Here is a 27983-nt window from a genome sequence, read left to right on the forward strand (position 1 = left end):
AATCATTGATTTCAGTACTTTTCAAGCTGCATTTTATCCCTGTACCTTTAATGTAAATGGCTAAAATTTAGGGTAAAAACTTACATTCACTTTTCAACAAAAACCAAAGCTTAGCAGAAAATATTTGACCTCTGTTACTGGTATTCCCTTTTAGTCATAGTTCTTTGAAAATGCTCATTTTTCATCTTTTCAAAATTTGGGTCCCAATATCTCCGGTGGGGGATCTCATAAAAATGTACAAAGTGAAGAGTGGCTGTAAGAAAAATTTTGAGATCGATATTCCATGAATATCCAAAGTTACAACAGATGGAGTTGGTCAAAAACAGCCAAACACAGACAGGAGGTACACCATCTTGTTGGAAGATTATGTTTGGCTGCAACTCCTCTACTTGAGAAACATAATATTGTAGCATGTCTCAATTAATATCTCCCACAATTGTTTGTTCTTAAAAATAAAATGATCCGATTACTTTGTTGTCATTCATGAGCTTATGCAAAACATTTACTTTCAGACAATAACGAATACTTTCACAAATTCATTGATCGATTGAGTTGGTGTTTTAAGTCCACTTTATGCACATTTAGGCTAATCGGGACTAGACCTACAGTTTAAAGTGGGATCCGAACCACTGTGCCATGGGCCTCCACCAGGTATCGAACCTGGGACACCTTGATTACAAGGCGACGACGCTACCACTGCACCATCAAGGAGCCTTTCACAAATTCATATCCAAACATTATGTCGACCAAAAACCTCATTGATAATACAAACTGTGAGCCTTGTGAAACATTCTGTAAACAAAGGAAGTCAAATTTTGTGTCCACCACTACTGCTGGTAAACCAATGCAGGCAACAATAAATTACAAATTCTCAGGTTCTTACCTGGAAATGGCAATAAAAGTGAAGCATTCACATCTATTGAAAACAACAATGAAGCAATTACTAAAGCTGTAAGTGCTGACTGTTCTCAGTGACTTCTTAGGTAATGTTGATAAGTCTATTTTCAATGTATTCACTAGCAATTTAAAGCTGAACAAAGAAATAAATTTGATTGATTTTGATATCAGCACATTAGCTATCTTTGTCCATCATTCAATACAGGAATAAGCCTCTTAACTAAAACCAAATTGAGGACAGGCCCCTAGCAAGAAAATAAGATATGGCTATTAAAATCTTTTGCAGTCAACTTTTAAAACTAATTATTCATTCGTTATCTAACAATACTTAAACTATACTGTTTCTGAGGCTAAAGTCTCATTATATTTTAAAAGCAGAAGCTGTAAAGTGACACTTAGCACACTAAAGGACAAACTCAGGACAACACAACTTCACAGAGAATTGTCCTGGCTGTGGATCCAGGCCCTAGAACATCATTGGCCTGCAAGAAACAGTTGTGATGGTGTACTACAGGCAAGCAAAGTTGACTTTTGAGTACCTTACCAGAAGGCACTCCTTACACCCCAAAAAATTACATAATAAATGCAATTAAAGCATCAATCCGTAAAGCATCTGTTCACCCAAATTTATTAATAAAGAAATTATATCAATAATTTAAAAGACGGCAAATTTCTATAATTTATGATTCATGAATAATAATTTATATTGGTTGGAAATATACTTATGGACACCCTGTACTAAACATTCTTTGAGCTTGAGTTTCCTACTTTTGTACAGATAAAAAAAAGGCTGCCAAAATTGTGACTACGTAGAACTAAAATTGGTATATTTCAATACTTTCGGCAAATTGCTGCTATGAAAATGAATTGAAGCTTAGATTGAACTGATTTCATAAGACCCAAAAAGGTAAAGTCATACCTACATCAGAGTTCAAACCTAGAATCTAGAATCCAGATTGCAGCACTTCCACTATACCCTGGAACTTCAATGTATGGTGGTCCTACCTATGCACAGGGGGATAGCTTTACCTTTTGTACTTGTGTTCTAAGGTTTATCCTTAAGCAATCTGGAAAAAAAAATTGCCGTACATATGCTCAGTTGACCTGCATTGAACAGTTGAATGTTGAAATATATTCCTATCCATGAAATGGTATTTTTTATGATATTAGTAATTTGTTGATAATAGATAATTTATGTACTTTCAAATCCCAAATGTTCTCTCTTTTTAGGAAAATTTGTCATCCCCACCATCCGTGGAATTTCTTCCTTCACCTTATGCAGAGGTGAGTAAATGTTAAGCCACAGCTTCCTCTTCAAATTACTTATAAATAATTCGTAGATATTGTACACAACAAGTTAGTATCTCTCGACAGTTTGACCCAAGTGCCAAGTGAGCAAGAAGAGACAATTTTTCTTGGAAAATGGAAAATAGAAAGAAGTATTGACACCTTAATAAATTAATATTATTGTCGGTTTGAACAGAAATAGATCTAAATGTTTCATTGAGTGTAACCATTTTTATTAGAGTCACCTCGACTTTATACTTGCTGTTCAAATGTACTTGACATATTCAATTTGTTCATAATGATGTGAATTACACACACAAAGTATTTCATAATGACTAAAAGTATATGCATGTGCATTAAAAAATCTGGTTCTTATGAAATCAAATGGTGTAATTATTGCTTCAGTACACTGCATCAGAAATATGCTGTAAAAAATTTGGCTTTAAAACGATTCTGAGAGATTCCACCATTTACATTTTGGTTATGATGCTAAAACAACACAGAGAAATGGTTGTAGTCAACACCATTCAACACCACTGATGTTAAACATTGGCCACAATGTGGTGTGGATCTTTTGGGATCATAACCTGTGCCTCTTTTAACACCAGTCTGTTTTCAGCATGTTTTGTGGAATTTCTGTACCAGAAGACCACAGATGTTAAAGAAGATTTCTCTCCTGTTTCCCTGCACCTCGGAATGCACTATCTTGTGTCATTCTGGGCCTTATTTGTAGTTCCAGCCCTGTTTGTAGAGATTATAGAAATGCTATAATTTTCCAACACACGGAAGTTGTGTTACAATGTGCGGTACAATGTGCTGCTCATTTGAAGATGCATGATATGTGTCATACTGCGGTTGAGAGTCCCAGTAATTGTTTGGAAGCCAAGCAAGGTCGATTTTCAACATTGCCACCTAAGTTCCTGGGTTCGAGTGTTCTTTATGCATGTCCGTTCGGCAATTTCATCTAATCATCATTCATATTCATCCTCACAATTAGCCAAATGTGGTATAAAAGTTATGCTAAATAACTCAATACAAATATAAAATACATAGCACCGTTGTGCATTGTGCTCAAATTGAAGGAAATATAAAAGTCACCTTACCTCTTGAATATTTGGAATCTTCTCACTGAAAGTACCTGATTGATAATCCAAGAAAACATATTTGTTACTTGGTATCAGGAAAGCTGCAAGATGCTCTGAACTTGTAACCTGCACAAAGAAGTATGTATTTGTGTTCTGTAGTTTTCACCCTCATTTAATAAACCCCCCTCTTAACATTTCAACCATCACTAACGCCTTGTAATCAAGAAGTCTGGAATTTGATCCACTGTGATGGTACAGTGTAGTGCTTCAGATTCAAATTTTAATTTTAGGCCAGGTTCTTAACCTATTTGAGCTTAAATAAACTGTTACTTTGTTTTGCCTACATAGGCTGTATGCATATGAAATAGAGTAAGAATGTTGTTCAATATTGGCTGTGATTATGGAAGTGACTTTTCTGAATGACTGGACACCTTAAGTTATCCCAGAGAATGTTTTGACCCCAGCATCATCATGGGACCCTTGCAGGGGTTCTAGAAGAGACACTGTTTCAAAAAATTGCCATACTTGATACATGGTACATGGACCTAATAGGTTTTCAACAGGGGATTGAGTTTTGATTGTTTTAAGTCCACTTTATGCACAGAAAGGCTAATCGGGACTGGAACTTCAGTTTAAAGTGGGATCCGAACCAATATGTGCCTTCACCGGGTATCGAACCTGGGACCCCTTGATTACAAGGCAACGACGCTACCTCTGTGCCATCGGGAGGCCCCAACTGGAGATTGAGGAAGGGGCTGTGTTTCAATAAAGAGTGAAATAAGGAAGAATTCAGTATTTTTAGTTCATGAAAGAAAATGGCACCCTGTAAATATCTTGAGTACATGGTTGAAACAAGATTTCTCTTTCCCTTTGGCAACACTTGAAGTAGATATTTCCACCTCATCTGCTGGCAGAGATGCAGACTATCTGAAAAATGAACCATAAAATAAGACAAGCCTGCCACAATCTCTCTTTTTGGGTTCTAGATTTTGGTTATAAAATTACAATTGTAACCCCATTTGCTACAAACTAGAAATGTTAATGTTTTTTTCTCTAGTATTTAATATAATATCGCTAATTTTCATAATTCAAGTTAAAACAATTAGTTTGTACCACTACTATAATGCTGTGTTAGTATTTACATTTTGAGTGTACACATACTTTTCTTGTTTAGAGACCGTTAGCAGCTATTGCACCAGTGAGCAGAATTACCCATACTACAACATCACAACAGCACCATACTGGTGACGGAAGTTCATTACAAACCAATTCAATCAATCCCTCCAATGATTCCCAGTTTGAGACTCGATCACATGTGAGTAAAATTTAATATACTAGTTTTCTTCAGAGAGAGAAGACCTACTATTCATAGTTTTGCAAATCTGAATTTCGAGATAATTCTTCAACTTCATTATCAAATTTCTTGTCACCAACTTTCTGAATTACTCGAAGCACAACCACATACCTACAAAATGGAAAAATATATTATCTTATCTCATTATTTAAAAATAGCCCATATCCAATAATAGTAATTGTAATAATATGTAACTCAAAATAACATTAGTAATATTTCTTGATATTGAAATCAATATCTTAATTTAGTGTTCAACAACAATTTCTACCTGAAGTCAGAATGTAACATCAATTATTCCATTGTTTGTGGTAAGAGTAAAAATTTGTTGACAGCATAGTTGGTAAGTTCAGATTTGCACAGTTATGAATAAGTATGTCTTCTTTCTCTTCAGTTATATATAACAACCATTTTGAAAGCTTTTATTACTTGTCAACATCTGGATAGATTTTTACTAACTTTAATTATTTTCTTTAATTAACAGCTGGCCGGAATCAGGTAACATTAGCAATTAGGTATAATAGTTAAGTAACATGTTTTTATATATATTCAAATATGTTATTATTTCATTGCATTACATCTTCTTATGCTAAACAGTTGAGAAGTAACTCATGTTGGATAAGCTCTACTAGAATTGAGAATTTTCAGATCTGCAAGGGAGTTATTTCTCAATGACAACTTGGATCTTATAAAAAGAGGCAGTTTTGACCAGAGCAGATCCCATCTTACAAGATCAAGTAAATACCAAGAGAAATTAACCCACTGCTCATCGGGAAGAGGAATATATTCCATTTGACAGTGTTTGGACCACCATTAGCAATTAGGTGTAATAGTTAAGTAACATGTTTTTATATCTATGCAAATATGTGTTATTATTTCATTGCATTACATCTCCTTATGCTAAACAGTTGAGAAGTTGAGAAGTAACTCATGTTGGATAAGCTCCACTAGAATTGAGAATTTTCAGATCTGCAAGGGAGTTATTTCTCAATGACAACTTGGATCTTATAAAAAGAGGCAGTTTTGACTAGAGCAGATCCCATCTTACAAGATCAAGTAAAGAGAAATTAACTCACTGCTCATCGGGAAGAGGAATATATTCCATTTCACAGTGTTTGGACCATCATTGGCAGACTAAACTAATGGATATGAGCAGTGCTCAAAGTGAGGAATGTTGCTGGCAAAATTTTCACAAACATCTCACTAGCTGTTCCATCACCACCACATTAAACCATAGGGGCATTCCCAGCGTAGGCCCAATCCTCAGCTAAAAAAAAATCACCAGCTGTGATTTTCCACTTCAATCCCTGGATATGGTGTAAGGCAAATAATCTGTTGCTTGAGGATTCACATTTCCGCCTAGAGGAGTTTTACCAATGACAGAACATCATATTGCCTTGTGAGCTAATATTGATGTTTCATAAGAAAATGCATTAGGAGGCTACCACCTGGTCTATCTTTGCCAAGGGGCACCGATTGGTAAATCAATATGTGAGAGAAAGAAGGGACAGATTCCATAGGGTGTAATTTTTGGGAAATCAGAATCACTGGCATATGCAGAGGGGGGCTGTCACAGCCCCATCCGAAATTTTGAGAAAATGAACATTTTCAAAAAAGCCATGAAGAACTCAGAAAAAATCAGTGTGAAATGGAAACTTGCCTTAAAATGCCATTTTTCAGACTGCATGTTTTTTTTTTGTTATTATCTTTTCATACGAAATATCTTACTATGTGTGCCATCGCCCTGGAGAGCAGGTATGTACTATACAGGTTTACAATTACCGAAAAAAATTTCTGCATACACAAGTAATCAGAATGTTCATTATGCAGACTGCATGGATGTAGGTAATGAATAATGATAAAATACTGTCATACGTTTTAATTATATGATAGCATGTATGTATGTTTATCAGTCGTCTGGTACATAATGAACAATTTTATGCACGTCCTCATTTTTTTACTCTTTATTGGAATTTTCTCACTGTAAGCATTGGTAGTAGCCAGGACAATCTCACCACCTTTGTAGAGCTTGAATACTTCACTCCTAGATCAATTTATGCACTTGTGTGCTGCCACATATCCCTTTTCTTCTTCGTTGTATGTGAGATGCCTGTACTTGCAAATTTAAAATGCTTTCCTGCTTTTCAAGCTTTCTCTCTTCTTAACACGTTAACGTTAGCTGCCGGATGAAATTTTCAATATTCACTGACAGTGCCGTTAATGCCATTGGGTAGTATTTCTGTTGTAAAATAACTTCATGTTATCAAATTTCGAATTTGGTTTTTATTATATCGATAAATCGAAATTATAGTGTGTCGGTCCCATGGGACCAATGCGGCACCAACAGCAAACCTTTAATTCAGTGCTCCACCGGCGATTCAAAAGCAACAATCAATTTAGCAAAAATGCATTCTTTACTTTGAGCTTTATATTTGACCTGCTTAGTTAGAAGTATTCTAAACAAATTGGTCGCCGAAAAAGAAGGTCGAAAAACAGCAGCGAATAAAGTGAAGAAGGTTGTTACTTTTTGTGAAGGGTGTGAAGGTAAACCACATATGTGTATTCCTTGCTTCAATAAAGTTCACGTGGAGTGATCACAGTTTTCAAGTGTTGACTGAAACTTTTCAAAACTTTTCAAAAGTTTTGTGAAAACATTTGCACTGCAGCAGAGTAACTCATTTCATTTACAAAAATATGAATATTATGTAGTGTATGTGCTGTATTATATTTTCTCCTATGTTCCCAAAATATATGCCATTGTATGAATACATATTTAAAATGTATGCTAAAGATTATCTCCTTTACATCATATTATAAAAAATATAAAATAATACAAAAATATAAATAAAATTTAAAAAAATATGAAACATATATTTCACATAATTGGTGAAAATAGCGTAAAGGCAACAAATACAAATATTGTCCCCATTCTTATAGGGACGCCTTGCCATAGAGTTACATAGGTGCAAATAGCCTCAGTGTTCATGCACTAATACCACTGTCTAATTATATATACAAATACAACAAATAAATTAAAAATAAATAAATATATTAAAATGCTATATTTTAATTGTGAGCGAAATCAGGTTACTTACCCATAAGATGTTCTAAGGATTATACATGCTTCATATCAACAATAATTATAAATATAAAAAAAAATGGCTTTGCTGTTTATAAGTTGCCAAAAATGCATGTGCCGTTGGACTCTAGGGTGCCGTGCCGGGCCTTTTAAATATGAAATATGCTTGCGCGAAGGACCGTTGGCCTGCCAGAGTGATTCGAATTAGACGTTACAACGTTGGCCCCATGCGACCAACGTGGCCTCGTAAAAAATCTTGATGTCGGGCCCATGGGACCCATATGGCAGTTAACGTGTTAAACAGTGTAGGCCACCATTGATTATTTGTTGTTTTTCAACAATTTTTACTTCAAATGTTGTCTATTTCTTGTCAGTGTTGCGAGCTAAAAGGCAAACATTCCAGGAATGTTGTCCTTCTTCCCCTCAATGATTTTTCCCACTGACTACTACTACGTGCTGAGAGGGAGAATGTTTGCTTTCTCTGTGTCAGTTGATGCAGCTTTGCTAAAGTAATAAAATGGCTATCTCAGTTCAAAATAACCATAAAAATAGAATCTTTACCTTCTTTCTCTCACCCATTCAATGGAATATTGAAAGCACATAGTATGCAAGCAGAGTCAGTTATGCTTCTTCTGTATGGTGTAAATACCATAGGTGCACATTCATTTAGAGAATGTATGAATTGAATAGTGTGCATGTGGAGCACTTTCTATATATAAATAGAATGATATAATAACAGTGTTCGAAGTGGAGGAAATACGAGGGGATATGCTATTCCCTCTTGTTAAGGAAAATTTCGTAAAGCATCACTTAACTTTGATAATTTGTATAAGCACGTATTGCACTGTCTTCATGTTGATCCATTCAGTCATCCCTCTCCTATCACCAAACTTGGCCAAGCATTCTACCAGCTAGGAATTTCCATTTCGAGCACTGTATAATAAATCATATTTTAATCTCCTCCTCCGCAGACGAGCGGGTTAAGGTGTTCACTCGTCTTGAGATCGTTCGCTGCTGGACGGCGTAGGTTCGAATCCGGCTCTGGTCGGAATTTATTCGGCCTACGTATAGGGCTGGTGGCAACCCAAAATCGTGAGGAAATTGGGAAGCTCCGAATGAGTGAGCGGTAACCTGGTCGAGAAGACCTACAACGGCTGGTGGTTCGATGGGCTGACCACCCGTCACCCCAATACTGGTCTAAGATCTCCACGCTACAACAGGTGACGGAGGAACAGTGTGGGAGGGAGACCAGCAGTCGGTAGGTAAGCCAAGGCCCTCACGGGCTGTAGAGCTGCAGGTTAAAATCTCCTCCTCTAGATAATGCATTTGAATTCATAAGTACCCCTTATTTAACTGTACGTGCCATTTGTGTTTGATTGATTGACTGAATTTCATAGTATGGGTATATAGCACATATGGACAGGCCCCTAACAAGAAAAATAAAATTAATTCTGTTAAGAACTTCCTTGCTCAATTTTTAAAACTAAATCATACATTCATTCATTACTTAAAAAGAACTAAAACTATGCTGTTTCCAAGGATAAAAATCTCCTTATCTCTGAGGCTGTAAAGTGCCACTCAGCACACACAAGGATAAACACAGGACAATACAACTCCATAAAATATTATCCTGGCCATGGATCCAGGTTCAAGATGCAGTTTCCAGGCTGTACTATGGGGATGTGAGGTTAACTTTTGATAAGCCTAGAGAGATAAATAATATAGTACATTATGACCCTTTGGAACCTGGTGGTTTTAAACTGCCCTCAGAGGTCTGTGGAAGGAGAAATATTAAAAGTAAAAGACCAGATAGAACATTATAAATCTTGGGTTGGGTATAACTGAATATATCTTGTTGCCAAAATAGCTGTTAGGTCTATAAGTTGAAAAGATATGCGTACAGATGGATAGACTTTATACGAAGACTGTAGATTGATTGTAGCATTTACATCAGTAGCGTTTGGCTTGAGGGTGACTGCTCAACCATGCAACCCCATTTGTTTCAATTCTCAACATACAGTCATGTTACTTGCTGGACAAACAGTAGCACTGCAGAACTCCTAGGTGATGTTTTCTCATGATGACTAACGATTTTCGTGAATCAATTTCTTGAATATATGGTGATCCCTTTCTGTCATTGCACGTGGCCTATGTGACCATGGTTTTGTGGTTGTTGTGCTTTCACATTTCCATTTCGCAATCACGTCACTAACTGTTTACTTGGCCAAATTATGAAGGGTTGAAATGTCTCTGATTGATTTCCTGCTCATGTTGTAACCAATTACTAAACCACATTCAAAGTCACTCAGCTCCTTTTACTTACCCATTTTGCTCATACTTCTTCTCTCTGAACAACACACAGCTTCATGTTTCTCCTATACCTATTGGTCAGGTCATAGTGACCTCTAGATGTCACTTTACAAGTTAGAGATAAATGTCTGGATGCTTTTGGTCAGATAATATAATTCAGTTGTTCATTGTGCCAGATCCTGTGGCCGAGTGGTTAGCACATCGTGCTGCGATGCCAAGGGTCCCGGGTTAGAATCCCACTCGGGCTTCCTTGTTAGTGAATGTCTATTCATCAATTTCATCATTTTATCACTCATCCCCATCTTCGCAAATTAGCCAAGAGGCACAAAACACGAAGTAAAATAAACTAAATAAATCGAATCAAATTATTCAATTGTTCATTGTGCTGGAACATCTATTAAGTTATATGTCAAAATATGAACTTTGTGACAACCTACCATGTAACAACAGACTTCAATATTCATACTATAGTAACATATACATTATAATTATGGCATGACTCCCATTATATACCCAAGGCGTTCATTATAAAATTATATTTATTTTCATATTTCCTCTAAAATGAAAAAGTTAAAACCATGCTCTGTTGTTCTGGTAGTGTTAAATATGTTATGCACTTCATTCAAGTGTGTCTATTAACGACACTACATGTAACAAGATGCTATGCTACAATTGAAAGTTTTATTATGTTTACTTGTCTTGTTTAGAGTCAACTGACAGGTTTTCCATCAACAAGCAATGAGCTGAGTCTTCTACCAAGGCCTTCGCCATATCCAGAACTGAAAGAAGCTTCAACAGCCACAACAAACAATCTCACCAGTGATCCTCAACAACAAGTGAGTGAAATTTAATGCATTGGTTTTCTTCAGAACTAGCTTCTTTGTTCATAAGTTGTTTTTTTTTAACTTTAATTTCAGAAAATACTTTTGCTTAATTGTATGTACTAAATTCCTCATCATCAAGTTCCTGAATTTCTGCAAACACAATCAAGTACAAAGTAAAAAGTGATTCCATCTCATTAATTAAAAATAACTATGTAAATTAAAAGCTACTGTAATAAGGTATGAGTACAATCTGAAGCGGCACTGTCAATAGTATTTCTTAAATTGAGATGAGTATCGTTATGTTAATTTTTTTTATTACCAAATAATTCCTACATTAAATGTGAAACAGTAATTACTTGTTCAGTAAATACGCGTAATCAAACAAAACATATACATGTACAAATTCTTATATATTTTTAAATTTTTAATGCATGGACGCTTTACAAGACAAATATTGTTAAAGCTGATTCTAGGAGAATATTATCATCAGCATTATTAAAAAAATATGTAAAAATTCGACTAAAAATGTTTTAAAAATTAAATTTCTTAATGCTAGATGCACAGTAGTAATCTAATCAGAGGCGTAACAACAAATTTTTGTCTGGTGGCGGGTGGCAAGTACCATGAGGATAAACATGCCAATAATAATAATAATAATAATAATAATAATAATGGCATCATCATGGTTATTATTATAATTATTGTTGGTGGTGTTTTTGTTGGCGTTTTTCCTTGGTATTTTTTCAACATGTTTAATTTCACATTAATTAATAATGGATCGCAAGCACACAAACTGTATTTTTGAAAGACAGAAATGATGAATATAATTCTTTTTGTACACGTGTAACATGTGTAACTGTCATGTAGAACATATGTTTTCCAGATATGCAACATGGAGCAACGTAAAGTAAGAAAATACATATGTAATATGTTAACACTAAATTTTGCACATATTCAATGTATCGTTAATACTAATAATATCTATTATTTTAATATATATATATATATATATATATATTATATTAATAATAATATATGTATTATGCACTTCATAACAAACCAACATTAAAAAAAAATAAACATTGTCTTTCACATGTGTGCTCCTTTTCTTCAAAACAATTGTTCTATATTTAAAACAAAACTGTTTAGCAGCAACAGTCTGAAGTACATATTGGGTCTTATTTCTCTCTCTAGTAATTTACAATGCATTACAGAAAAAAATAATGTTGCAAGCGAAGCAAGCAAGAAAATTTTTAGATCCAACTTTTGTAAACTGAAAACAATATTGATTAAATAGGCTGGAAGTAATGTCACATCGCGCCATGGCATTCTCTCTTTTACAACTTTTTTTAATTTAGATCATTCGGTGCCCAGGTCCAACTCCTGCCACCTCCTAGCTATGGCTCTTAACTTGATGAGACTATAGGAAAAGTAGGTATTGCGATTTAAGCAAGCAAGAACATTTTACAATTTTTTTTTTATTTTCATAAAATTTTAAATCAAGGGGCAACAATTGCCCAACCTACCCGGAAAGATTAATTAATTGATTTTTATTCTATGGGCACATTAGCACATAGGCTACTTTTATCAATCGCACAAAATGGAGACAATCCTCTTAACTAAAACAAAATTGAGGAATGGTCGCTTACAAGAAAATAAAATATGTCTGTTACATAATTTCTTGCTGAACTTTTGAAACTAATTCATACATTCAATCCTTAACACAAACTAAAACTATATTCTCTCTGAGGACTATAATCTCCTTACCTTACTTAAAAGCTGAGGTTGTTTAAAGGGTTTTAACATGCAGAAGGATAAACACAGGACAGCACAACACACAAAGGAATATTCTGGTCATGGGTTCATGCATCAGAGTCTCATTTGCCTGTAAGGAACAGTTCCCAGGGCATACTATATGGAAGTGAGGTTGACAATTTGAATTTCTGACCAGAACGTTGCCCCAAATACCCCATTACAATGAAAGAACAGTGTACAATATTTATACAACATTAACAAATATATATTTTTTTAAAAAATTTACCTTATTATACCCTAGATATTGACTCTACAATTATAGTTACATCTCTATTTCTTAAAAATGAAGAAGTTAATACCATTCTGCTATCATTGCTGAGGTACTGAATACGTTGTGCTCCTTCATAATTTAACTTGAAATGTTTATTAAAATATCTTCAAGAAGATGCATTGTTAACAATTATTGAAAGTTTAAAATGTGCATTTGTCTTCCACAGAGACCTGCATCAGCTTTCCTATCAAGAAGCACACAGATTGGTGCTTTATCAGGGAAACCCCCATGTTGTCCAGGACGAAGAGAGTTTCAGATTCCACAAGAGGTGAGAAAAGGGTGATTTACTAGTTTTAGCTTGCTTTCTTCCTTTATAACCTCAACAAATATGAACTTTTATAAATGTTTTTCCAATAAATGAATTGGTTACATGAACAATAGATTTACCCACAGGACATAAAGTTGAAAGAAGAATTTTTTTTTTTGGGGGGGGGGAATATAGTAGTGACATGTTTTATAAACAGATGGAAGAGATTTACAGTATGTAACATTCTTATTCGTACACACGGATTTTCGAAGTAAATGCTTTAATATCTGAAAGGAAATACACTCTTTTGAAATTGTTTCTTTACAATTCAATAACTAATATCATTAGGAACATAAAATCTTACCCAAATTCTGTATAACCAATGACAATAATAAATTAAATGAAACTGAAAGAGAAACATGCCATTTTTTGTAGAACTTTTCTATTAGTACACTTAATAATATAAAAGAAAAAAAAGTATATTCAGAGCAAATTGACTGACAGTTCTAATACTTTGATGCATATCCTTTGGCTTTAATTACTGCTTGACACCTGTTCTTCATAGAATTAACCAGTTTCCGACATGTTTCAGAGCTTATTTTATTCCACTCGGCTTGCCAATAGTTTTCCACTCTTGTTTGGACTTGACGCCTGCTTTATGGACTCGCCTCTTCAAAATTGCCCATAAATGCTCAATGGGATTGAAGTCTGGACTTTGAGCTGGTGTTTGTAGTAGTTTGGGCACATTCCATATTAGCCAATTCATGTTAACTCACGCCTTATGCTTACTGTCATTGTCTTGTTGGAATCTGTAGATAGGCGGCTTGTGAATTTTTGGGCACTCTGCTTTACATTGTTCTTCAATATGTCCAAATAGACATATGCATACATGATACCATCAATAAATTGGATGGTACCAACACCTTTGGACGACATACAGCCTCAAATCATTAATGATCCACCACCGTGTTTAACTGTTGGAACTGTGTTAATGTGATCATTGTCTTTATTTGATATTCTCCAGACCCTATTTATCCCATCTGACCCGTATATATTAATCTTGGACTCGTCTGACCATATGACACTATCCCAAAATTCTTGGTTCTTGTGGATGTGCTCTTTCGCGAATGAAAGTCTATTCCTGCGATTCACCTTATTTACATACGGCCTCTTTCGTGGTATTCTGCCATAATATCCATGCTCCACAAGGCACGTAGGACAGTTTGATCGGACATCATCTTGCCAGCAACATTTTCTACTAACGGTCGTAACTGAGGAACACTTAGTTGGGGGGTTTTCTCGCACTCTTTTTAAAATAAAGCATTCATCACGTTAATTCAACATTCTCTCTTTCTGTTTTCTCGGCACATTTTGTGTTGAACCTTCCTCTCTAAATTTGTTTACTATGTATTGAACTGTGGAGTGTGATTTATAGACTGTTTGTCCATTTTTTCTTAACGAATAACCTCTAAGAGCCAAATTTATAATAACATCCTTCAGATCGGAACTAAGTTTCTTCACCTTGCCCATTTGGAACACGCTGATATATAGACGATAGGCCTACAACAATACCTACGCCAGCATTCCGCTTGCGCTTGCATGTTCAAACTTGTTACGAAGTTGCAAACTGCACGAAATTGCCCGAATAGCGGTGGCACTGTATGTGAGGAAGATTGAAACTCTTGCCTGTACGAATAACAATGTTGCATGAAAAAGCGTGTTTTTCTCTTTTCACACAAATTATATGCTCTGTTTATACACTTTGAACATATATTTTTATTGACATTTGTTGGTGAAACCTTCATTAACATTAATTTCCAGGTACATATGAAAATGATTATATTTACTAGTAGATATGATATTTTTTCCTCGGAAATTCTATGTGTACGAATAACAATGTTACATACTGTATATGCCAAGGAAAACGTTTAAGAGAAAACGACATAACTGATTTTTTTCCCTGTTTCTGTGTCATTTGGATTTTGTTAGATACAATGTTGCTTGCGTGGTTGGTTCAATTGTTCCTACTTGATTCTGAATTTATGCAAACACAATGAAGTGCAAAGTACAAACTGATTCCATCTCATAACTTAAAAATAATCCGTGTAAAATAAAAACAACTGCAATAATATATGAGTACAATCTGAAACACCACTGTCAAGAATATTTATTATATTGTAACTATTAGTTTTAACTTTAACGTTTATCACCTGTCTTTTAAAAGATAGTTTCCTGTAACTCACGGGGAAAAGATACCTTGTCATGTTCATAGTTTTTACATCATAATGTCGCTATTTTTCACTGGAATTGCGATTTTCTTCTTTTATATTATTGTTAACACATATATTGCACCGTAAGGACTCTTGCATGTCTCCTTCTTCCATAAAAAGGTGGGAAATTGGCAACTTTCCTTGTGGCGGCTTCCTAAAAGCCTTGTGCCCAACAAAGATCGGAATTTTTGTTATACTACAATAGTGCCAATAGTGCAATTGAACCTCAATTTGGAAATAGTTTGCTGCCATCATTTCCATGTGTATGTTGACAATGCCCTGTACTTTGTTGTCCAGGAGAGGAGGGGGGAAGGGACATTTTCCTCAGAAATTTTGGAATGTTTCCGGTTCCTCCACCTCCCCCCTCCCTGCATCCATATATACACTCAATGTGCATAAATTTTATATAGTCCGATTCTATGGTATATTCTGCGTATAACGGTACTTGATTCGTCCATCTAGGGCAATTAGCTTCGGACCTACAATTGTTTCAAGGTAACTGTGCATTAGGCTGAATGGCTCAGTTGCATACAGACATATCGTTTTGGGGATACAAGTCGTGTTGTATTGTTTATATCATAATAGTGCAATTATTTTCTTGTTCCAGACATGCCAGCGATCATTCCCATGTGTGTTTTGACAATGTCCTGTACTTTGTTGTCCAGGTGCGGAGGGGGGAAGGGGCATTTTTCTTCAGAAATTTTGGAATTACCAGTTCCTCCCCCTCCCCCGCATCCATATATACACTCAACGTGCATACATTTTATATAGTCCGAATCTATGGTTCATTTTGCGTTCTAAAGGTACTTCATCCATCTGTCTAGGGCAATTAGCCTCCGATCTACAGTCATCCAAATGAAACTAAATTTTGCTAAAAAATGGCCTGGTCCCGGAGGACCTACATGGCAAAATGGGCTTTGTAATCAAAAGGTTAAAATAAAATTTTGTTTATTAACAAAAAAAATTCCACTACAAACATTTTAATAGAGTATGTCTATGTAAATCAATTTAAAAATTATATTTTAAATCTGTAACAATCCTTCTCCTGCTCAATGAGATTCTACAATCCCAAGCAACCAGATGTAGTTGCTACAATGTTAGGCTGATGGTAGATTAAATGGTTGGCAAATGTAAAATCACAATTTGGTCAATGGTAATTTTGGCCACATATTGCCAACAGGAGGATTTTGCATCAGAGCAACAAACTCTAAACTTAGATAGGTTCATTTTTTTTTTGCCCATTTCCTAAGTAGAATGAGTACTAGTTATTTTTCTATTTCTCTATAGTTAGTAAATAAAGAGCTTAGCTGCTTACAGTATCCATGGAGAAAGAGAAATAAAAGATACATTACAAAACGATTGTTTATTCCAAAAGATTTAGGTATGATTAAAGGTTTAATTAAAGTGAAATTTTTCTGGTAGGCATCATTCTCAATTCTGTACTATGAGATCATATCCACAGTTCTTATTGTTAATCGACGCCCTGTTCGGATACAACTTTCAGCTTCATTGACAAAACTTTGTACTATACACTTCACAAAAACGTGCTAATGATCGCAAAATAGAATTTTTTAAAACTGTAACCAAATCACATGGGAACATCCTTCATCCATGATGGTTGACAAAAGTCTAGAAAGTAACTCAGAGTTAAGAATAGTTTCCACTTTCATTAGCATAGTTTAAATTTGTAGAATGTGCTGAGACTGGAATGACCAGAAACAAACTGTACCACATGTGATTGATTTAACATTCTAGATTTTACAGCTACTCTTGGATGTAGGTAGCCTTTACAGGAGAAAATAATTTGAAATACTAATTTGGAATCACTTTTCCAGGCTTGGGCAAGTGTTGGAAACAACTGTGGCACAACAAACTACCAAGTCAATTCTTTATTCCAACACAAGCACAACCCATTCCACATAAAAATTCTAGTTGGTGAAGCAGTAATGGTTGCTTGGGTCCATAGGAACCAACTACATTATGTGTTTCCAGTATCTCCTCAGACAGAACTGTGTTCTGTATAACTATTCTACAAGATTTAAGTGCTGTTTACACTTTTTATCTGCAAAAATAATATATTTGTTTTCTTAAACTTAAAATATTGTTCATTCTGTTTGAATAAACAACTTACTAGGTAATAAGTCGACATATGAACCTTGGACAACCAACTATGAAAGTTTGATTGATTAATTGTTATACTATTATTGGCACTCCTGCTATTTTTACCATGATGCATTATGGGAATAAGCTCCTTAGCTGGACCAAAATTGAGGACAAGCCACTTACAAGAAAATAAAATATGCCTGATAAAACTTTCTTAGCAAGATGTCTGATAAACTATACTCTTTCTATAGTCAATCTCCTTAACTAATTTAAAAGCTGAGGCTGTTAAGGGGCACTCAACAAAAAGAAGGACAAACTCAGAACAGCACAACACACAAAGGATTATCCTGGTAATGGGTGGAGGCATCAAAGTCTTGTTCGCCTGCAAGAAATAGTTACTGAGGTGTACTGCATGGAAGTGAGGTTGACTTTTGAGTTTCTGACCAGAAGGTTGCCCTCTACAACCAATTTTCATGAAAGAACAATATATAATATTTATGTTGTATTAACAAAATACCCAGTGGTAGGAGCTCTGTTGAGCTTTTTTCCGATGCAAGCCTCAGCTACTTGGAGGGTTGCACGTGGCCGATAGTGAATGGCCATGAGATATGCTGGTTAGCTGCAAGAAAGGCATAGCCAAATAAGCCATCCCGGACGGCGGAAATGCAGTCAGGATCTGGGGAGAACGGTTTTTGGCAGAAAGCTAATGACTTTACTGTGACATGGATGCCGCCATAAAACAAACAATACTCCTACTGCCTTGCAAGTTGGGAGGGATTCTTAACGGCTGAGGGAAGGAAAACCCTGACAGAAAACCAAGCAGTACGGGGAGCTCCACAGGTGTAGTGAAGCCAGTCTCCCTACCGGTTTCCCTGGAAGGGCGTTGGTGGCAGGACGAACAACCAGGCACTGTAAAAAGCACATGGTTCAGAGACCATGCAGCCAGTCTCGGAAGGATGGAATAAACAATACAATACAGACAAGGCAACATAATAAGGCTAATAATTTAAGGATAGCAACATGGAATACAGGAACCATGCTCGAGATGGGGAAGATGATGGAAATAGCGTAGGAAACAAGGAAGTATGGTGTAAATATTGCAGCAATACAAGAGACAAGATGTGCAGGTTCAGGTGGTACAGATAAGAGGGAATTTACTCTGGTCTATAGTCGACAGAAAGAGGTAAAAGAGGAATAAGATTTATAATTGGAAAGGAATGTGGAGGAGCACTAATGGGGTTTAACCTAGTCAGGAACAGGTTGTGTGCAATTAGAATGAGAGATTGATTTAAAATATAACTTTAATAAGAACTAAAACTATTCTGTCTCTGAGAACTACAATCTTCTTGCTTAATTTATAAGCTGAGGCTCTTAAGGGGCACTGAACACATAGAAGGATAAACAGGGGACAGCACAAACCACAAAGGATCATCCTGGTCATCGATCCAGGCATCAAAGTCTCTTTGGTCTGTAAGAAACAGTTACCGATGTGTAACGTACTATGGAAATTAGATTGACTTTTTGGTTCCTGACCGGAAGGTTGCCGCACCATACAGCCCCTTACCATGAAAGAACAGCATACAGTTTTTATAATATATTAACAATTTAATTCTTAATTTTACCTTATTACAATCTAGATGTTGACTTTAAAATTATATTTACATCTGTACTTTTTATGTACACTTTTCTTCTTTAGAGACCTAAATCAGCTCTTTCATCAAGAAGCATGAAGATGACTGCTTTTTCAGGAAAACCTCCATTTTGTCCAGGGCGAAGAGAGTTTCAGATTCCACAAGAGGTGAGCAAACAGTGATTTACCAGTTTTCCTTCAGCTTGCTTTCTTCCTTCATAAGCTCTACAAATATCAGCTTTAAAAAAATTCTTTCCAATAATTATATTGGTCACAAGAACAACAGGTTCTTCCACAAGTACATAAAGTTGAAGAAAGGAGTGTTTTTGTTTTTGGAATATACAGTAGTGATGCTTTTATGAACAGATGTCAGAGTGTTCTACATGTTGGAACTTGGAACTTCCTATTTGAGGAAGAATGTATAGTAGAAACCTGATTCATTGTTTTCCTATTTACGTAGCATTTGGTTTTTGTTGGATACAATGTTGCTTGTGTGTCTGGTTCAATTGTTTTTACTTAATTGTGAATTTCTGCAAAAAAAAATCAAAATGAAATGAATGTGTAACGTTAGCACTGTATGATGTTGGGCTGTTCATGCTCACAATGAAAACCCCTGCTAAGAGAACTCTCAAGATGTTCTTTGTCACAAACGTTGAGAGTTCCTTGACAGGGGTTTTCATTGTGAGCATGAACAGCTCAACATCATACAGTATGTGGCGAATACTACTTATTTCATTAGTTACGCTTCAATTTTCCAAATACTGTTGCTACCCAATAGCAAAATTCTCAAAAAAAGGCAATATTGAAGCGTACGATGATATAGATCCTGCTACCGTAGTATCGTTAATTCGCCCGGCCCAGTTTGGCACCCCGAACTTCGTGGATCGATTTTTTTTTTTTATTATTTCCTCCAGGACACAAACAACTTAAATCGCCGAGTGCATGCAAGCTGGGTTAACGCTATCTTCTTGAGAAGTGGGGGAATCGTCTAGTTCCCCCTCCCAAGAAAATTACGTACGCCCCTAAACAACCCAGTTAATTTATCTCTAATCCACTAGATAAAGCTACGTCCACTCTCTTTTTTTTTTTGTCAAAAGAATAACCACTTAGTCTATTCTTGGATTGATCACAAATTATACTCTATTCAAATACTTAGGAGTAATATTAACAAATGAAAATTATATTAAAGAGGAAATAAAAAGTAGGCTTAATTCAGGAAATGCATGTTACTTCTCTCTTCATAAACTTTTGTCTTCTCGTTTAATATCTAAGAATCTAAAAGTTAAAATATACAAAACCGTAATTTTGCCTGTAGTATTATATGGGTGTGAAACTTGGTCTCTTACATTGAAAGAGGAACATAAATTGAGAGTATTTGAAAATAGGATCCTTAGGAAAATATTTGGACCTAAAAGGGATGAGGAGACAGGTGAGTGGAGAAGGTTACATAATTTAGAACTACATAATTTGTATTCATGTCCAGACATTATTAGAATAATTAAATCAAGAAGACTTAGGTGGGCAGGCCATGTGGCAGGAATGGGAGAGGAAAGAGGAGTTTTCAGGATTCTTGTTGGGAAACCTGATAGTAAGAGACCAGTAGGAAGGCCAAGACGAAGATGGAGGGACAACGTCGAGATGGACCTAAGGGAAATCGGTAGGGATGGAAAAGAGTATATAGATCTTGCTCAAGATAGGGACAGATGGAAGGCCTGTGTTGCTGCAGCCATGAACCTTCGGGTTTAAGAAGGCTAGAGAGTTAGTTAGAGTTAGTTAATTCAAACAAACTTTTATTCATAAACAGTTTAGTTTTTGTAAAAAGGGTAACGGTAAGTTGATCAGTACAATAGATTCAATATTTTAAATTATGCGGAATGTAACACTTCAATGAATCCCATTTAAACAACTTACAATAAATAACAATGATCTCACCCCAAAATTTAGTTCGTATATACACGCATTATATCCCTTCCCAATTCTTCATCAAACGTTAAAACAAATAAATATAAATAGTTACACCCATTTTGAAATATGTGCCAACAATTATGGAAAGAGTATTTGAGATGGTGCCGAAACAAGTTACTGATCAGGTTATTTTAAAAAAAAAAGGTAGATGCAATATTCCAGCCGGTTACGGAGTGGAGAGACAAAAAATAAATAATTTAATCTACTTGATTTCTTTTGTAATAACTAATTCAACACAAGTGACTCAACAATTTAGAAGGATTAATCTGTTGCTACACAAGTCGTGTACGCGAGTTACGAGAATGAATTTGACAAAGCCCCATATTGACCTTCCTCCTTCCCCGTTACGTAATATGGCAAAAGTCCTGATGACTAGGACGATATGGCAGCTCAAACGTATACGTTAGCTAATATGCCATGCCAAATACGCAACGAAGGGAGGACAAAAAGGTCGGGCACCTGTTTCACGAACTACTATATGTACCTGTCGTCTCTCCGCTCCGGCTGGCGTAAATCCTGGTCTGTGGTGGGTATCGCGTGTAAGAGATCTGTATCGTGACTGTTCGTTCTCTCAGCTCCCACCGCTGGTCAAACGACAAGTCTGTATTACGCATGCGCGAATGACGAGCCGAGGCAGCAAACGGCCTCTCTCGAGAAGCTGCGCAACTTGCAACATTACGTAACGGTCCATAACTTGTTTCGGCGCGTGACATATCTCACTCTCGTATATTAAGAGAAGAGAGTGACTGTGGCGGGATGATATTTATATATGTATATCAACCGTCACAACCTCCCTCTGCTCCGAAAAATCCAGGTCACACAGGCATAAATTTAACAATAAACAACCATAAAATTACTCCCCTAAAACCACTAAATACATATTCTTGAAATTGCAGCAAGTAATTTTTTATATATGTGTATATACTCTTTTTGTTTTTTGTTTTTTTTGTTTGGTTTTTTGCAAATTTTCTCTAATTACTCCCATAATGAACTACAAAACCCAAAAATTTTTGATACCCATAATTATTGAATTAATTATATATATAGACAAATGAGGTCCAATTCATGACTAAATACAAGCCACTAATAATACAGAAATATACACAATCTTGTGGCAACCATTCAACAATGCATTAGAGGAGATCCACTCCGCAAATATAGCAAGTAACTCATTTTAATAAATATGTCTAAAAGTCTATAAGACAAGACTAAAATAATATCATATGGTTAATCTGAATAAATATTGGAGAATGTATCCCAAGATATAAATGACAATGAATATATTATAATACACTTATGATGAAAGACTGGCAATAATAAGAGGCATTTTGAGCCTATATTTATACATACATATATATCCCACTTATATATTTCAATGAGGAACACCTATATAACACCACACAATTTCATTATATCACTGAAAAAAATATTAAAGAAGGTGTCCTGCTTTTTAACAAAGTTTCTGCACTACAAATATATTTCAACTTTATAACATCCCATTAATTCCATGGTGTTGAAATAAATTTTACCCAATATATCGTATGATTTCGCACAATACAAGTTCCTGGTGACAGAAATCCTAATAAATGTTCATATATAATTACAATCATCTTCTAAGAATCCCTATGCTTCCTGCACAAGGTACACAAAGAAGAGAAAAACTCGACGAAAATTTCCATATAAGAAAAGGGAATGTTTTAATCCTGTAATCGGGAACATCCAATACAGTTCATACATTTACAAGGCAAGACGTGTATATAATCCAATCCCAAGGAATCCTTAAACTATTCCATCTTGTTGAACAAGGTAATTTCTTTTTGTAACAATTGAGATACCTCAATACATGTTCCTCAAGGGAAGTATCATCACTAGAGGCATTTCAGGCAGTACACTAAGGTCACGATGCGGTATAAAAATTTTTTGTATGTCACAATGTGCATCTTACGTATCGTAATTTCTTCTTCGTCGTAAAACAGTATCTGCAAAACATACCTGAGGAACACCAGAGTCAATCGGTACTAATCCCAAGTATCCGTACTAGAATCCTTATCCATCAGGGTTCAAAGAGATGCAGAGGTGACGATCTGTGTAGAAGAAAATTTAAATCCATTTTTTCTAGTGCAGTTGATGAGCGAAGATCTCCAGATAGACGACGGTGACGTATGACTGCAGGCAAGAAGGCAGAATCTGATAGCAGGGCACTTCGATGAAGATGTCGATATGCTCAATAGGTGTAGTAGGTCATCACGGTACAATTCTCCACGAAATGATAATATGAAAATAAATACAAACCAAAAATTACTAATAAGAAGAGAAAAGAAGGAAAAACAAGAATTATAGGAAAGAAGAAGAAGAAGAATACCATATGATTAACATATACACATGTACATTTCTACCAGAAGGTGACATTATACGTCTAATGCCTAAAGTTATTAGTTGTTTACATGATATTCAGATTGTTTACGATCATTATTAATGTTCTGATTAAATTTACCTCCGGACCGTACATTGGCCGGTAATTTAACACGGCAGTTAGTCTTAACATGGCCCCATTTTAAACATCTATAGCATTGCTTATTAAGTCTAGAAACACTAGAAGTAGGTATATTGCCTGTGACCTGATTTGAAGTTGTCGCCATCAACCTATGATTCTCATAATCCATCCTTTCATCATTTACAGGAGCGCGTGAAAAATTCCGCTCCAATGGGGAAATTTCCTGAGCTAATGCAAGTAATTCAGAAAGGGTAGTTGGTGTTGGTTTAAACAACAAAAATCCACGAGTGGTGGGGTGTAGATTTTGTAAAATGGTCTGAATCAAAACAGACTCCTCCCATATAATATTTGATGCATTAGCACAGTCAACTATAGCTGAAGCAAATGAATATAGCGTTTCGGATGTTTTTTGAAATCTACAAACATTAGAATTTATAAGAAGGGTAAGGATATTAGAAGTTACTAACGTTTTCCAAATTTGACATTTTAATGCAAACCACGATGCATTTGCAGCCAAAGCCTCACGCCACAACATTTTGAGATTTCCCCCCGTTTTCCTGAGGACATTCGTCAAAATTAGTGATTCCGGGTACATATTTACGCTGACAATCAGCTGAACTGATAAGACGAAGAAGAATAAATTATTACTATCTTCTCCGTTACATAAAGACAGTGCATCGATATCGGCATCCAAATTGCGTAACATTACTTTATTTGACAACGATGATTTGAATCCCGACTCTTTGGGGTCCTCAATGTCTGATTTATCCACACCTGTTTGAGCGGGTGGGGTAAAAAGTACTTTGGGCATTTTAACATAATCTGGCCGCTTAGGAGTAGTTGTAGGATCTAATTGAACAAAGCCCTTAAACTGAGACATGACGTAGTAAGGTTACAAATAACAATCAATTTTATAAGTCTGTCAAAAGGAGCTGGAAAAAAAAACTAAAGTTTACTAAAGATTACACTCCGCAATTTAAGTTCTCCATGCCTGCTACCATCTTTTTGTGGCGAATACTACTTATTTCATTAGTTACGCTTCAATTTTCCAAATACTGTTGCTACCCAATAGCAAAATTCTCAAAAAAAGGCAATATTGAAGCGTACGATGATATAGATCCTGCTACCGTAGTATCGTTAATTCGCCCGGCCCAGTTTGGCACCCCGAACTTCGTGGATCGATTTTTTTTTTTTTTTTATTTCCTCCAGGACACAAACAACTTAAATCGCCGAGTGCATGCAAGCTGGGTTAACGCTATCTTCTTGAGAAGTGGGGGAATCGTCTAGTTCCCCCTCCCAAGAAAATTACGTACGCCCCTAAACAACCCAGTTAATTTATCTCTAATCCACTAGATAAAGCTACGTCCACTCTCTTTTTTTTTTTTTTTTGTCAAAAGAATAACCACTTAGTCTATTCTTGGATTGATCACAAATTATACTCTATTCAAACAAACTTTAATTCATAAACAGTTTAGTTTTTGTAAAAAGGGTAACGGTAAGTTGATCAGTACAATAGATTCAATATTTTAAATTATGCGGAATGTAACACTTCAATGAATCCCATTTAAACAACTTACAATAAATAACAATGATCTCTCCCCAAAATTTAGTTCGTATATACACGCATTATATCCCTTCCCAATTCTTCATCAAACGTTAAAACAAATAAATATAAATAGTTACACCCATTTTGAAATATGTGCCAACAATTATGGAAAGAGTATTTGAGATGGTGCCGAAACAAGTTACTGATCAGGTTATTTTAAAAAAAAAAGGTAGATGCAATATTCCAGCCGGTTACGGAGTGGAGAGACAAAAAATAAATAATTTAATCTACTTGATTTCTTTTGTAATAACTAATTCAACACAAGTGACTCAACAATTTAGAAGGATTAATCTGTTGCTACACAAGTCGTGTACGCGAGTTACGAGAATGAATTTGACAAAGCCCCATATTGACCTTCCTCCTTCCCCGTTACGTAATATGGCAAAAGTCCTGATGACTAGGACGATATGGCAGCTCAAACGTATACGTTAGCTAATATGCCATGCCAAATACGCAACGAAGGGAGGACAAAAAGGTCGGGCACCTGTTTCACGAACTACTATATGTACCTGTCGTCTCTCCGCTCCGGCTGGCGTAAATCCTGGTCTGTGGTGGGTATCGCGTGTAAGAGATCTGTATCGTGACTGTTCGTTCTCTCAGCTCCCACCGCTGGTCAAACGACAAGTCTGTATTACGCATGCGCGAATGACGAGCCGAGGCAGCAAACGGCCTCTCTCGAGAAGCTGCGCAACTTGCAACATTACGTAACGGTCCATAACTTGTTTCGGCGCGTGACATATCTCACTCTCGTATATTAAGAGAAGAGAGTGACTGTGGCGGGATGATATTTATATATGTATATCAACCGTCACAAGTACTGACGTTACACATTCATTGCCATAAAAAAGCCTTCATTCTCTGATGAATGTCAATTGGGGAACACATTTTCTGCAGTTAGAAACTCGGTCACCACATGCAGTTTCAGGTGCACCGACATAGTATGGTTACATGCTGTCATTTTCCTCACTCTAGTTCAGCAACCCCTGGTGATATAAGTTTGAAACTTGGAATGGAGAAGGGGGATAGTCAGAGTTAAGAATAGTTTCCACTTTCATTAACAAAAGATTACATTTGGAGAATGTGCTGAGACTGAAATGAGGAGAATCAAACTGTACCATATGTGATTGATTTAACATTCTAGAATTTACAGCTACTCTTGAATGTACCCTTAACAGGAGAAAATAGTTTCATAAACTAAATTTGACACACTTTGCCAGATTTGAGCAAGTGTTGGAAAAACTGTTGGCACAACACAATGAAGGACCAATACAAACCCAACCCATTCCACCAAAAAAAAGTCTAGTAGTAGTAGTGGTTACTTTGGTCCATATGAACAATCCATACTATGTCTTTCCAGTGACTTCTCAGAAACAACTGAAGATATAAATATGAAATGTTATGGATTGAAATACCACTAATACCACTAATACATTGACTTGACAGAATTTCCATTTTTAAAATCTGAATTTGACTTTTTCCACAGATGTGATGTGCAAAAGTAATCCATTTTCAAGTACAAAAAATCTCAATGTTATATCTACAGTAGAATATGAGCTGTGTGCTGTTAATTCCCTGTACTTGCAAAAAGAAAGAAAAACACTTTTTAGTGAATTTTTCATTATAATAAGAAAAGGCAACGAAGAATAATTTTCAGATAATGCTTATTAAAAAATATATACTTGAAGCTTTCCAATTAGGTGTATTTATTTTCTTCCTCCCACATAGTACAATTTTACAAACAAGCAAGCAAAAGGCTCAATATTTTTTATGTTCATAGTAGTGCCGAATCCAAATTAAAGGTTGGCAGGTAAACTGCCGCAATACTGTGGGGTCATCGCTATGAAGAATGACACTGGTGCCAGTGAAGATCTGGGTCTATTTGCCTCCTCAAGTGATAGTGAAGCAGGAGAAGGAAAAAGAGTAGCAACAGTGACGAGTAGTATCCTTCTTTCTTTAAAAAAAAATAAATTATAAACACAGTCATCATAGCAGAAAATCCTGAACCTGAACCGAAAAAACACAAAATTTCAAATCAGTTTCTGAAGTGAATATACTTGTGAATTATTTGACTCTTAATGGCCTTCCGAATACCATTGAGATCAAGTTCTTTTAAAAAATAAAGTGTTCAGACCTTTTGAGGATTATAGACAGAGGATATTCCTACATTCTATAGTTCAAATCACAAACCCTGACACCTTCTGTAAACAAAACCACCTGCATGCAGAAAGCATTGCAAACTCATAGAAGTAAAATAATCCACACGAAAATCCAGCGTTGTTACAGGATTCATTACGTAAGGTAAAACAATGGCAAATTTGTAGTATGGGATACGCTGCCGCAAATGACGTCTCACTTTAAACCCAATGCTCTTTCTTTTTTTACTTATTGCTTCACCTTTATGGTTAACTCTTTGCACCAGTAATCATTTCCCATAAATTTGGCTTCTTTCTTTGAATATATTTTACTTGCATTTTTTAGACAAAATGATATAACATGGTAATGTATATTTCTAAGGTTTGATATAGATAGGAGTGTATTTGAAATTTGTTTGTACATTTTATGTAAATTGTATCTTATGCAAATAAAATATATAATGGGCGTAAACAGCCATATGCATTGCTGTAAGTCCAATAAATATATTGATGATGATCAAAACAAGACAAAAAGTTCGTAAATTTATTGCGGTTGGAAACTTTGACAAGCATCCTAATAACGATTTTTGTTCCGCCAAATATAGTGCACTTCGTAA

The 27983-nt window shown here is 35.6% G+C and overlaps 1 protein-coding gene across 1 annotated transcript in view; it reads left to right on the forward strand.

The window, feature by feature from the left end:
* The window catches only part of LOC146005499 (uncharacterized), a 102611-nt gene that overhangs the window by 19648 nt on the left and 54980 nt on the right, over nucleotides 1-27983 (forward strand). Inside the window, exons 5-9 of the mRNA XM_083144744.1 lie at nucleotides 2128-2181; nucleotides 4444-4584; nucleotides 10717-10845; nucleotides 13086-13187; nucleotides 19236-19337. Coding sequence (XP_083000870.1) covers nucleotides 2128-2181; nucleotides 4444-4584; nucleotides 10717-10845; nucleotides 13086-13187; nucleotides 19236-19337 — 528 coding nt within the window. The remainder of the gene's footprint in view (nucleotides 1-2127; nucleotides 2182-4443; nucleotides 4585-10716; nucleotides 10846-13085; nucleotides 13188-19235; nucleotides 19338-27983) is intronic.

The sequence above is a fragment of the Lepisma saccharinum genome, chromosome 23, assembly GCF_977018435.1.
Source record: "Lepisma saccharinum chromosome 23, izLepSacc3.1, whole genome shotgun sequence".
Taxonomy (NCBI): Eukaryota; Metazoa; Arthropoda; class Insecta; order Zygentoma; family Lepismatidae; genus Lepisma; species Lepisma saccharinum.